At 57.3% G+C, this 13,238-nt stretch overlaps 1 protein-coding gene across 1 annotated transcript in view; it reads right to left on the bottom strand.

Annotated features, from left to right (window-relative positions):
• Positions 1-548, bottom strand: part of ARRDC1 (arrestin domain containing 1) — a 36,999-nt gene extending 36,451 nt beyond the window's left edge. Inside the window, exon 1 of the mRNA XM_074161279.1 lies at positions 431-548. Coding sequence (XP_074017380.1) covers positions 431-548 — 118 coding nt within the window. The remainder of the gene's footprint in view (positions 1-430) is intronic.
• Between the last annotated feature and the right edge of the window lie 12,690 nt (positions 549-13,238).

Genomic DNA, 13,238 nt, shown 5'->3' with positions numbered 1-13,238 from the left:
ACAAGCCCGTGCTGGGCTTTATTTTAGGGGTGGCCGGGGGGGGGGGGGGGAGGGTGTGTGTTTGGGTTGTGGTTTTTTGTTTTTTTTATGGGATGGGAGGAAAAAGTAAGAGGAAACAGAGGAGGAAATAATTCAGCAGGTTGCTCCTATCCTGGCAGGAGGGGGAGAAGCGAGGTGCAGGCCCCCAAACACCCGGTCCCCAACGCCGCGGGGGGGGGGGGGGGGGACCCGGCTCCTCCCGGCTCCTCTCCGCGACCCCCCCTCCCCAGCACCAGCCCCCCCGGGCCCCCACAGCCCCCCACGGTCCCCGGGGTACCCGCACCGCCCTCGGGCCCCGCGGGCGGCGGGGACCCGTCCCGTCCCACCCACCGGAGGCGGCGGGCAGGGGGCACCCCCGCGGCGGGAGGCGGCGGGCAGGCCGCGGGCTCACCTCGGTACTGCAGCGAGCCCGAGAGGCGCACGGTGACGGTGCCGGCCAGCGGCTCGCCGGGGCTGTAGACGACGCGGCTCTCGCCCAGCCGGATCTCGAAGAGCTGCACCTTCCCCATGGCCCCGCCGTCCCCACCGGCCCGGCCCGGCCCGCTCCGCCGGCAGCGCTACCTGCCGCCCCGCTCCCCTCCGCGCCGAGCCCAGCCGAGCCGCGCCGGCCCGCGACGTCCCTGCCCCGGCGGGCCGGCTCCGCCCCGCCCCGCCTCCGCCCGCCCCGGCCCGGGCGGGCCTGCAGGGACCGGGCCGGGAGGGAAAGGGCAGCTTGTGGGTCTGAGCTGTGCCGCGAGTGAAGAAGTTGGTTGTGGGGCTGAGCTGTGAGGGAAGGATCCGGTTGTGGGGCTGAGCTGTGAGGGAAGGAGCCGGTTGTGGGGCTGAGCTGTGAGGCAAGGGGCAACTTGTGGGGCTGAGCTGTGCTATGAGGGAAGGGGCCGGTTGTGGGGCTGGGTTGTGAGAGATGAGGCAACTGGTGGGTGCCTCAGTCAGGGCACTCAGGGTGCCTCAAAAGTCCGGGGTTGGACTGTTTTCTGAGGGAAGGGACAGCTTGTGGGTCCAGGCTGTGCTGTGAGGGAAGGAGGTGGTTGTGGGTCTGGGTTGTGAGGGAAGGGGCAGCGTGTGGGTCCAGGCCATGAGGGAAGGAGGTGGTTGTGGGGCTGAGCTGTGGGGGAAGGAGCCAGTTGTGGGGTTGAGCTGTGAGGGAAGGGGCCGGTTGTGGGGCTGAGCTGTGAGGGAAGGGGCAGCTTGTGGGGCTGAGCTGTGCTATGAGGGAAGGGGCCGGTTGTGGGGCTGGGTTGTGAGAGATGAGGCAACTGGTGGGGTTGGACTGTTTTCTGAGGGAAGGGACAGCTTGTGGGTCCAGGCTGTGCTGTGAGGGAAGGAACCGGTTGTGTAGCCGGGTTCTGAGGGAAGGAGGTGGTTGTGGGTCTGGGCTGTGAGGGAGGGGGCAGCTTGTGGGGCTGAGCTGTGCTATGAGGGAAGGAGCCAGTTGTGGGTCCAGGCTGTGCTGTGAGGGAAGGAGGTGGTTGTGGGTCTGGGTTGTGAGGGAAGGGGCAGTGTGTGGGTCCAGGCCATGAGGGAAGGGGCAGTGTGTGGGTCCAGGCCATGAGGGAAGGAGGTGGTTGCGGGGCTGAGCTGTGAGGGAAGGAGCCAGTTGTGGGCTTGAGCTGTGAGGGAAGGGGCAACTTGTGGGGCCAGGCTGTGCTGTGAGGGAAGAAGCCGGTTGTGGGCCTGAGCTGTGAGGGAAGGGGCAGCTTGTGGGACCAGGCTGTGTTATGAAAGAAGGAGCCATTTGTGGGACTGAGCTGTGGGGGAAGGAGCTGGTTGTGGGGCCAGGCCATGAGGGAAGGAGCTGGCTTCCCCAGCATGGGGCCGTCTTTCCTCCCGGTGCTCCCTGCTCCCTCTAATCTGATCTCCTCCCTGTAATTCTCCCAGCCCAGCTGTCACCTCTCCCCCCTCCTATTTTTATAACCCCAATCGCTTTAAGTGTCCAGCGAGAGGCAAATACAGGGGGCTCGATGGCTGCCTGGGACTGGGCCTGAGGGGTAAACGACAACCCCACGCTCTCCACAGATCAGTGGGGTGAAGGTGTCTGACCCAGCTGGGGTGTCCTGGGGGGCAAGCAGTGGGCTTCCCTCCATCACACCTTCCATGTCCCCCCTCAGCACTGTGTGACTGAATAAAAGCCATCTGTAAAACCCATGCCGGACGCAGCGCTGGGGACAGGCACCTCCTGGCGAGGCCTCCCAGCCGCTGCCAAGCAGGCTGCACACACGGGCAGAATGAATAAATATAAACCCAGCTGTTTATCTGCAGAGCACACCCAGCCCAGACCCATCCGGACAGAGACAGACAGACAGACATCCTCCCATGGACCTGCGGTGACACCAGCCTGGGCACACGGGGCTGCAGGACCCTCCGTGCCACCCTTATGGTGAGTGTGGTAGTATAAACCCCCTCATAAATCACCAAAGGACTTTGTGTATTCCCAGCGCACAGGGCTCCCGCTGGGAAGCTCTTCCAGTCCCTCCCTCCTCCGGTGTTTAAAAGCTACCTCTTATTTTTCCGGCCTGCGTGTAGTCACAGGCAACGTACCCCCCTGTGGTCTTGTGCCAAGGCTTTCAGCAGCTCATCTCCTCCCGCGGGGCGTACCCTGGGACACATCCACACACCACTCTCCTTCTGCTGCCCTTAGCTTTTGTTTCGCAAGGCTACGCACGCTGCTTTTCTCTTTTTTTTTATTTTGTAAGACGAGCCCACAGCCTCTTTCATCAGACTCTGCAGCCCCTGTTTAGTGCTGCCAGCAAAAACAAATAAACTGAGGGGCTGGGGAGAGGGGGGCAAAAGCACCCCGTGCTGCAGCAGGTTTTACTGAACCCCCTTCCCCATGGAAAGTGGCCAAAGACTCAGAGATTTGTGTGCCATTGGGGCCACCCCATCGCTAGGGCAGCACCATCAGCCTCACCCCGGAGGGACGGTGCACACCAAACAACCCAGTGCGGGAAAAAAAACACGCCTTCACCAAAACTGAGCCCCACACGCTGCGGCACAGCTCTCCTGATGCCGGGAGATTTATGCGCCTTGTTTGCAGAAAAGTTAATTTTAAGGACGGTGGAGTCACTCGCCCAAGGTCACAACGTGAATAAAAGCGATTCCTGCGCCAGGAGCTGAACAAAGGCGCCCGGGCTCCGGCCACGGCTCTGCTCGCTGTGGCACAGCGACAGTACTGCAAGACAAGCGCCGTGCACTGAGACACAAATACGGGAGCCCTTCTCATGTCATGGCTGGCAGCGATGCCACGGCATTAATCTATCCCCGGGCCGTGGCTGCACCATGCGTAGCAGTTTGTAAGACATAATTAGATGGGTATAATTCAATATATTTGATGGCTGCGGTGCCAGCGCACCCACAGTTCCCTGTACGTGGCCCGGTGGTGCTGGATTCAGGAGGGTTTTACTCACCAGAGTCAAACGTGTATGTGCATTCCTGGCTCCCTGCTCACCCGTGGGTGCCCCAGAGTCACCCCTGTTATCTAATTGCGTGAGGAGTCACCAGCACTGAGATTCAGAGCGGGTATTAGAAAAAAAAAAAAAAAGCTAAGAATGTTTGGTAAACTGTGAAAGATTCGCTTTCCTGCTATTTTGGACTATTGTTTTGCTTTTAAAAAAAAAACTGTTCCGAAGGTTTGTTGTGGTGGTGGGAAATCTCACTTCCTCTGGGTTCTGTCTGCTCTCCCTTCCTCCTTCTTCCCTTATTAAAAGGGAAATTTAAGAAGAGGGAAAAGAACAACCAAATGTCATCCCTGGTTTTAGAATAAAATTTTCCTTTCAGATGTCATCAAGCTCCCCTGACTTCAAGGAACATGAAAATTCTTGACAAAGAACATGGTCGTTATTAAAAACCGCATTTATTGATAAAACACCTGAGCCGTGCTCTGCCTGCAGCACAGACAGGCTTCGACCACGGGCCCCGGGAGAGCAGCTCTCACATGTGGGCAAAATATGCCCACAAAGGGATCAGCTACGGCTGCAGGTCTTGTACTACCTATATAAGTATTGTTATGTATATGCAAAAGACTTCATGATGAAGCCATAGCCATTGTCTTGTGACTTAAATCTGTTCCCTCCTTTGCCCTTCCAGATGTTGTCCTGCAGCTGTGCCCGGTGACACACAGGAGACCCAGCTCCACCTGACCGTGCCTCAGTTTCCCCTGTGCTGGTGGTGCCCAGCGGAGCGAGGGACCCAGGACTCCTCAGGGAGAGGCAGCGCGGAAATACCCGCGAATACCTGAGCCGTGACTGACACAGGATTTAATGATGTGAACACTTCTGGGTGAGGCAGCGGCACGTTACCCCTGGGGCCGTTTGTAGTTTGCAAGGTCATTCCACCCCTGCGCTGTTGCTTCAGGGTGTGAGGGTGCTGGGGAGACGGGGGTCTCACAGGGCACTGCCTGCCCTCCCCTGCTGTCTACCCCCTCCCTTACAAGGGGATGAGGAGCCTTTCTCTCAACCCTCAAGATTTTTGGCTTTTGCTTTTCCAACCTCTCCCCCATCCCACCGAGGGGAGTGAGTGACTTGTTGGGGGCCTTGCTGGGTCACACACCCCCCCTACCCCGGAGGTTTCTTAAGCCTCCCTTGGACTAAGATACACCCATGTGAACATGAAGCCCACAGAGGGTTCTCTGCTGGTGTAGTTATGCTACGTACACCACTGATAACTATTCTATATACCTATGTGTGTATATAAAATCCCTAATACCGATATATTTATGTTACATTTATTACCTTTCCAAATCATTTCCCTGCTTTGCTCAGTATGTCACCGCTTCTCAGCTGATTCCCTGGCCAGTCAACCACATCATCTGATACCAACAGCAACAACAGTTACTCACTTGTTTCAAGCTGACACCTTTCACCTGTTCACAGGTACAGGGCATTATTCAGCCACACCTTCCCGCACACCCGCCCTCTCCTGGCAGGTCCCCCCCTCTCCCTTCCGTGGGTTCACGGGCTTGGCTGTGGGTCACTGAGGCAGCTTCCCTGAGGGCACGTGGTGGCATTGGAGCTAAATGTCCCACCAGTGGTGTATGAAGCGCTGGGATATCAGTGTCTCTGGGATCTGCAGCAGCTCCTCACTGCTCCTGGAACTGCATCTCCCTGGTACCCACCATGGTTGCACCAAGCCTCCCAGATGGGAGAGCCACCAGCCCCACCATAGCCCTGCTCATGGGGTTGGTGACAAAAGAGCAGTAAGCGATCAGGAACTGCCCACACAACAGAGCTGACCCCTGTTCCAAGGCTCTGTGAGGAACCAGGCAGCAGCTTTGGGCTCCGTCTCGTGGGTGCTTCATGACCCTGGGCCCTGAGACAGTATCCCAGGTCTCATTCAAGAAAAAAAAATAAAATCTAAGGGTCTGTAACAGCATAATAAATGTCCCCTGCTTACCTTCATACTGTGTGCCTGGAATAATTTGGCTGAGGCATCGCCACCAGAGATATGACACTGCCCTTCACCAAGGGACAAAAACCCCTGCCATATCCCTCGGCAGCTTGCTTTTTGGTCCGACTTTGGCAGGCTTCAGCTTCTGGTTCTCCTTCTATTTTTCTCTGACATTAAAGAGTCCTTTAGCGCTGAGTGATTTCTCCTTCTGATGGTACTTACACTCCGAAATCGAGACACCTCTCAATTTCCTTGATAAACTGAGCAATTTGAGCTCTTGAAGCCTCTCCCTGCAAAGCGCTTTCTCCAGCCCTGGTGGTGTTGCGCTGGCTTGTGTCTGTGCGAGCCCACGTACTGGCATTTGTGTGTGGATGGAAGTGTGCGAGCGGGAGCAGCCTCCCACGCACCGACACGTGCACGCGCAGGAGCGGGCACATTAATCTGTCCCCCGGTGCACACAGAGGTATGTGCAAGCCCTTTAGCTCCCATCCCTGGGGACCCTATGAGCCTCCCTGGGTGCTCTTGACCCGTTCTTCTTCCCTGTACGTGAACCCTCACCCCTGGGGGAGCAGGGCAGACTCGGGGCCATCCCTCCTAAGCCACCTCCTCCCTTTTAATCCTCCCCCCAATCCATGGAGAATGATGAGGGCAGGGAGGGCGAGCCCCTGCAGTCCACGGCACCCATCCCCTTCAGTGGGTGCTATTGCTTTAATTAGTTAATGCCCAGCCAGCACCTGGTGAGCTTCCCTAGAAAATCCTTGTAGAGAGGCAAGGCGTTAATTACTGTTATTACAACGCTAATGGCGCTGCCTGCATTTCTGATCTCCTCCTTGGCTGAAAGAGCCTCTGTTGCCCAGAGTGGGACTGGGGAGGAGGATGTGCACTGTGTCCAGCTCTGGAGTCTTCAGCACAAGAAGGACATGGAGCTGTTGGAGCGTGTCCAGAGGAGGCCACAGAGATGCTGCAAGAGCTGGAGCCCCTCTGCTGTGAGGACAGGCTGAGAGAGTTGGGGGGGTTCAGCCTGGAGAAGAGAAGGCTCCGGGGAGACCTTAGAGCCCCTTCCAGTCCCTAAAGGGGCTCCAGGAAAGCTGGGGAGGGACTCTGGATCAGGGAGGGGAGCCATAGGATGAGGGGGAAGGGTTTGACACTGAAAAAGGGGAGATTGAGATGGGATATTAGGAAGAAACTCTTTGCTGTGAGGGTGGTGAGACCTTGGCCCAGGTTGCCCAGAGAAGCTGTGGCTGCCCCATCCCTGGAGGGGTTCAAGGCCAGGTTGGATGGGGCTTTGATCAACCTGGTGTGGTGGGAGGTGTCCCTGCCCAGGGCAGAGGGTGGCACTGGATGGGCTTTAAGGTCCCTTCCAACCTGAACCATGCTGTGATTCTATTATTCTTCTACTTCCCTTTTCCTCCATAGCAGGTTCCTCTAAAATCCACACAGCAGAGCTGTTCAGGAGAGCAACCTGCCATGACCCCAGCGAACCCTGCTCAGCCCTTCTCACGCTCCTGTGTTTGGTACCACACCTCCTGAGGTGCCGCACGATGGACTCGCTATCAGGGATGTGACATCTCATCAGCTGCTCCCATGCAAAGTCCATCACCTCACCTCTTGCAGCACTTTCACCTAAATCCACTGAATTCCCCCCAGAAAAGGCTGAGGAGCACTCCTACGTTGTTGGCTGTGGTGGAGATAACCTCCAGCAGAGAGGCAATGACGAATATCCAGGGACAGAAGTCAGCAGCAATGATATCTGAGGCCACCACAGCTGCCAACAAGAGGAGTGGACCTCTGCATGGCTCAGCAGCTGCCTGCTAGGATTAATTTTCTTCACCAGCCCAGATGTCCCACTTCTGGCTGGTAAAATGCTATGGGACGGACCCTGCCCTAGATGCCAGGGACAAAAATCACCAAGAAATCATAGAATGGTTTGGGTCAGAAGGGACCTTAAAGAACATCTAGTTCCACCCCCCTGCCCTGGGCAGGGACATCTCCCACCAGACCTGGTTACTCAAAGCCTCCAACCCTTCATGCAGCCCAGGAGGAGGTGTCTGGAGAGAGGAGATGACACCAAAGGTCATCTCAGTGACCCAACTTGAGATCCCCGGGATAGGGGCATCCCACAACATCCATGCTCCCCTCCCACACCCGGCTGCCTCTACCAGCACACGGAGAACCCCACACCCTCTCTCAGCACGTGTTTTCTCCCACTGCTGAGAGAAACACTTCGTGTTCCTGCTCATCATCAGTCACTCCATGTGTCCAGAGCAAAAAATATCCATCCCCAGGGTGGAGAAACATGTCCCGGCATCTGCAGGAACGCAGAGCGCCACCCTCTTGGCACACGTCAAAGCGGGATGTCGGAGCCAAACCAGGGCTTGATGCAGGAGCAGATGCCTCCAGGGGACTGGAGCTCAGGGTGACACTGACACCCTCCACCTGCTGCTGCCAGCGGCTCTGGTGGGGTGAGCACCCCAGCACCCGGTGACACAGCTCAAGGTCCTCTTCTGAGCAAAGCCACACCTCCATAGCATAAGGCTCACCTATGTGCAGAACCCCTTCCCTGTCACCCAGGGTAAGGGACAGGACGGCACACCAGCAGCGCTGACCCCAAGGACATGCCATGGGGTGGATCAGAAAGCCACCCAGACCCAGGCGTGCAGGGGAAGGAGTTAATCTCTCAGCCTGAGCATCGCTCTGCCCAAGGGCACCACCGCTGAACACTTTTCTTGGTGAAGTAATGCTTTCCAGAAGAGTTTGCTGCCTGGCTGCACCCAGGGTTGGGTGCTGGGGGGGAAGAGCAAGGGGGCACGGGTGTCCCCCGCCACCACACTGGGCTCTTCTACCTCTGCTCATCCCCACTCTCACCCTCTGCCCCACAGCAGGGCTGTCCCAGGATTGTCCCTCTTCCGGTATTTCCCTTTTCCTGGTCATTATTGATTTGGGTTTCCATGAGCTAATACACAGGACTCAAAGGTCACTGGTCTGAGGCCACCCAGACTTGTCATGCGGCCGGTGAGTCACATCTGACAAACCTGCCCTGGCCGGAGCAGGAGGCATCATTAAAGAGTCCTCCACTGCCAGGACATGAGTAATGCCTGCCCCAGCCTCACGTCAGCACGGTGCTGCCCACACCGGGAGCCGACGGAGGCTCTGCCCGTGCCAAAACCATCTGCTGGACATCTCCTGCCAGCCCATGGCACTGCCCGCTGAGCTGGTGGCAAGTGAAGTGGTTGAAGGTGAGTCTCCAACCCATTTCCACCAAGTGACCAGGCAACAATGACGCTTGGGCAGCCAGTTGCTTTGTGGCTCTTGTATTGGGCCAGTTGGCCAAAAAATCAAACCCACTGACCCCAAGGGGACACAAGCAGAGGACAGAGCAGCTCATGACAGGTTCAAGAAGCAGTTCCTGGGGCCAGAAACCCCCCAGGTCTCTGCACGGGGAATAACTGCCCAGCCCACCTGCACAGGTCCATTGGGGGTACAGGGTGATGACAGAAGACGACATACATGACTTTGGTGTGGCCCAGGGCTGGCCCTGGGTGCAAACCTGCCCCAGGGAAGGAGCCAGCACCTGCCACCACGGGCAAGTGGAGGCAAAAAGCTGTGGGTACACCCTCGCTGCTGCGTCTGGTGGGAGCTGAGCAGGATGAGCTTCTGCATGTTCATGTCTGCTCCCCCCACACTGCCCCTGCGGGGGAAACCTGCCAAGCCACAGTCACCCAGTTTTCCCACTGGGACAGCGTGAACTGAAGCCACCGTGCCGCCCCAGGGACCTGTCCTGGCAGGGGGTCCCAAAGGGACTGAGCCAAGCAGCACATCAGGGCAGTGACAGGAGCATCCAGCACCCGGGGGAGGTACAAGGGAGCAGCCTGGCGGGAAAGAGGCAGGGAAACATCCAGCGGGTGCAGCTGGGAGGGCAGAGCACACCCTTTGGAGAGGCACGGACAGGGATTTAGGAGTTTCACTCATTAAACTGCAAGCCAGGAACGAGTCTATGTATTACAGCTGGTCAGAAAGCTCAGGGCAGACCAGCAGCGAGCTACGTGCAAGACCTGGTAGCCTTTCCCTTCCCCAGAACGTTGGGGAGTTGGGAGAAGGATGTGCTAGGCACAAGCCGTGGCACCCTCGCCTGAGGACAAGGAGGGAAAGACAGGGTATGCCTGATTTAATACAGCCAGGATGACTGACAACAGCGTGCTTTGGTTCCCTGGGAACGTGAGCGAGGTGGAAACATCCCAGGGACAATGCGGGTCCGTGTCCTGGATTAAGCTCCATGGAGAAGACAGAGTCACCCTAGTTAAATCTCCCCAGATTGATCTTATTCTCCTTGGGGCTGGCGTCTGCCTTACAGATCAGCTGCAGCCAGGTCTGTCAAAACTTCTTTAACTTTCCCTAGACTACATCACCACAGACGTATTCCCTCGCCCTCGCCCTCCCCTTATCCTGGGAGCTTGAGACGGTTTAAGACAAAACCGGTTCTTTCACCAGCAGCTCTGTTTCCCAACAGCACCCACCACCTTTGCACGCTCCTCCCACGGGCAAATATCCCAAGCCCAGCCCTACCTACAGCTATTTTTACAGAGTCCTCCTAAAGCCTGCCCTGCACTGACACTTCAGCCACCGAAAACACCTTCTGTGACGGGAATCAAGGCCAACAAACGCGTTCGATTCGTGTTATCAGTTATCGGCCTGGAGCAGCACCAGAAGAAATCGCTTCATTTGGGTTTGAATCATCTCTCCACCAGACTCTTGCCTGACTACAGCACAGCTACAGCCCGACCTCGACCTGTCCCTCCTTCCCTTAGCAAGCTCTGCCGTTATAATTTCCCCGCTTGCCTTCCCTGCTGCGGTCCAAGCACCTGCAGGAGCTGCAAAGAGCTTAAATAAAGGGGGCTTGAAAAAGAGGACATTCTGGCAGTTGCATCTTACTGTCCCCTGCAGACACGCTCCTACCCGTGGCATCCCATCGCCAGCATCACTTCTCAGCTGCCGCAGGAAGCAGGACTGGAGAAACTGAATTCCCCAGACCCAGCTTGACACTGCCTGTCCCCATGCGCAGTCAGGGGACTTCTCCGGTGGGAACACCCGGTGCGGGGTCCAGTGTTCTGGTTTCCCAGCTCCTCGCCCGTGCCTGTGTACAAGGTGTCACCGTGGGAAGCCGAGCCCAGGCTGGAAATGTCTCTGTGTCACAACACAGCCCTGCAGGGACTCACTGTGGCAATGCAGAGCACACGTCCTCCCCCACCAAGGGCGGCCAGAAGAAATTTAAGGCTTTTGTCCCTCTCTCTTAAGCCTGGCAAATGCCAAGGCCACATCTTACAACAGCCTTTAACCAGAGAGGTGCGCAGTGACATTTCAAGAGGCAGCACAACAGATAGCAGTGAGGAACCTGGTCTTGCACCCAACAAGTGCAAAGTCTACACCCACCCACCAGCAGTGCCTGAGAAATCAGCTGCAGCTTCACAGCTCGGCCACCCCTGCACAGCTTCACGTGTCACCTCCCTGCTCTACACCGGGCATCCCAGCTCTGGGTGCCATCAGCCTCCAAGGACCTTGCACTGAAGAAGCACTGGGCAAGCACTGCTAGGGGCACCACAGAGGAGATCCCCCACCCCAGCAGACCCTGTAACACCTATACACCCCCTCTCCCAGCACTGTATTTTCTTCTGTAGCCCTTCATACAGCACCGACACCCCCTCACCCCCCCATCAGGGCACAATAAGGGCCAGGGGGTCCCAAAGGTCCAGGAAGACAGAAGACACACCACAGCTACAGGAGAGAGTCTCACCAGTGAGGGCCCCATCCCTCTGCTCCTAAGCGCGGCAGATCCAGAGATGGTAGAAGTGTTCAACCAGGAGTCAGACCACCAGGAAAGTTTCCCACAATGACACGGATCTAAAAATCAAACCAGAAAAAAAATCAAACCAGAAAAAAAATCAACCTGCTGTTGAGGATCAGGCTCAGTAAGAGCAATCAGGTGAGACACAGCCTGGTGATCTTCTGGCAGGTCTACAGGGGCCCAGTTGGGGAATCAGTCCATGGGTTAAGGTCTGGAAGACCAACACTCCTCAATACAACTCAGGCAGGGACTGATAGCCCTGGAAGAGCTTAAATAGACCCCCAGAGCCCATGGGCTGGGGCTCCAGGTGAGGCTGGTCAGGGCCATTAAAGTCTGTTAGTGCCCTTGGCACCCTGTGCAGCTCCTGCCCCCCACCCAGCTCCTCTGCAGCCCCCAGCCTGCAGCTGGTAGGGTGCTCTTGATACCTTCTCTGGCCCTGCTCACCCATCACTAGGACTGGGTGCTGGGGTGGGCAGAGATGACTGCTGCAGGTCATTAAAGATTCATTTGTGGAGGCTGCTCTAGGGGCACCTTGGGGAGCTGGATTTTTTGCACATCTTTCTCAAGCCACCTATCAAATAGCTGCTGTGGACTTCACGGCACTGCTCCATTTAAAAGTCTCATCCATGCAAACCATCAGTGCCCGCTGCAGCAGGAAGCACCAAGGCAGACCCTGCCCCATCCTCACCAGGGGACCGAGGACTCTCTGCCTGTCCCAGAGTGGCTGAGACCAGCAGGGACGGTGCAGCCCTGTGGGGGCTGATGGGGACACGGGGCTGATCTGCTCTGTGTGGTCACGGCCTCTGCCGGCTGCTCTCCCAGGAGCAGGAGGGCAGATACTTTTGCTCCTCTTACACCCAGGTGCAAGCCCCAGCTTACCCCAACCACCCTCCATGACATTGTCTGTCCCCAGTGTCCCTACAAACAGCCCTCCAAGCCGTAGGTGCTGCCACGGGGCATCACATTGCTCCTGATTGCATTGCATCGTAGCATCCATGAAGACAGGCTGAGAGAGTTGGGGGAGTTCAGCCTGCAGAAGAGAAGGCTCTGGGGAGACCTTAGAGCCCCTTCCAGTCCATGAAGGGGCTCCAGGAAAGCTGGGGAGGGACTCTGGATCAGGGAGGGGAGCCATAGGATGAGGGGGAAGGGTTTGACACTGAAAAAGGGGAGATTGAGATGAGAGCTCAGGAGGAGATTCTTTGCTGTGAGGGTGGTGAGAGCCTGGCCCAGGTTGCCCAGAGAAGCTGTGGCTGCCCCATCCCTGGAGGGGTTCAAGGCCAGGTTGGAGGGGGCTTGGAGCAACGTGGTCTGGTGGGAGGTGTCCCTGCCCAGGGCAGGGGGTGGGACTGGATGGTCTTTAAGGTCCCTTCCAACCCAAACCATTCTATGACTCTATGATCCAGATGCAGAGCAGGTGGGAGGTTTAATTGCAACTGCTGGGCCCATGTAACCTCCCCCGGACTAAATTCCCCTCATTTTATGGATGAGGTAAATGACCGTCTGTTCCCAGTGCCCTGCCATGGTAACGGGCTTTCCTGGAAAGTCTAATTGCTGTGTCTTCCCAGTAGTGAGCGAGCGGCAGGTTTCCAGCAGCCTGTGTGACCCCTTCCCCACGCAGCACCGGTGGCTGAGCCCCGTGCTCGGATACAGAGGGGTTTTAGCAGCGGCGATGCCAGGCAGGTTGATCAGGTACATGAGAAAACCCATTGTGCATCGCCGGGTTCTGGGCTGCATCACCCTCAAGACACTGCTGTCACCCGGGGTGTCCCCAAACACCCCACCTGGAGCTAAGGTTGGGCTGCTGGGGCTCTTTCATCCAATACTTTTAGGGACCAAACTGAGCTGAAAGCAAACCCAGCACCAGCCTGGTGGAGGTTGACCACCCACCTGCCAGCCGGGTTCCCTGGGAGCGAGGTGTGGACCAGGACAGCCGGGCAGGGCTAGTGGGGGGACAGGACCAAGCAGCCCCCAGCCAAAC

The sequence above is a fragment of the Numenius arquata genome, chromosome 19, assembly GCF_964106895.1.
Source record: "Numenius arquata chromosome 19, bNumArq3.hap1.1, whole genome shotgun sequence".
Classification (NCBI taxonomy): domain Eukaryota; kingdom Metazoa; phylum Chordata; class Aves; order Charadriiformes; family Scolopacidae; genus Numenius; species Numenius arquata.
This window is presented reverse-complemented; position numbering and strand designations above follow the sequence as displayed.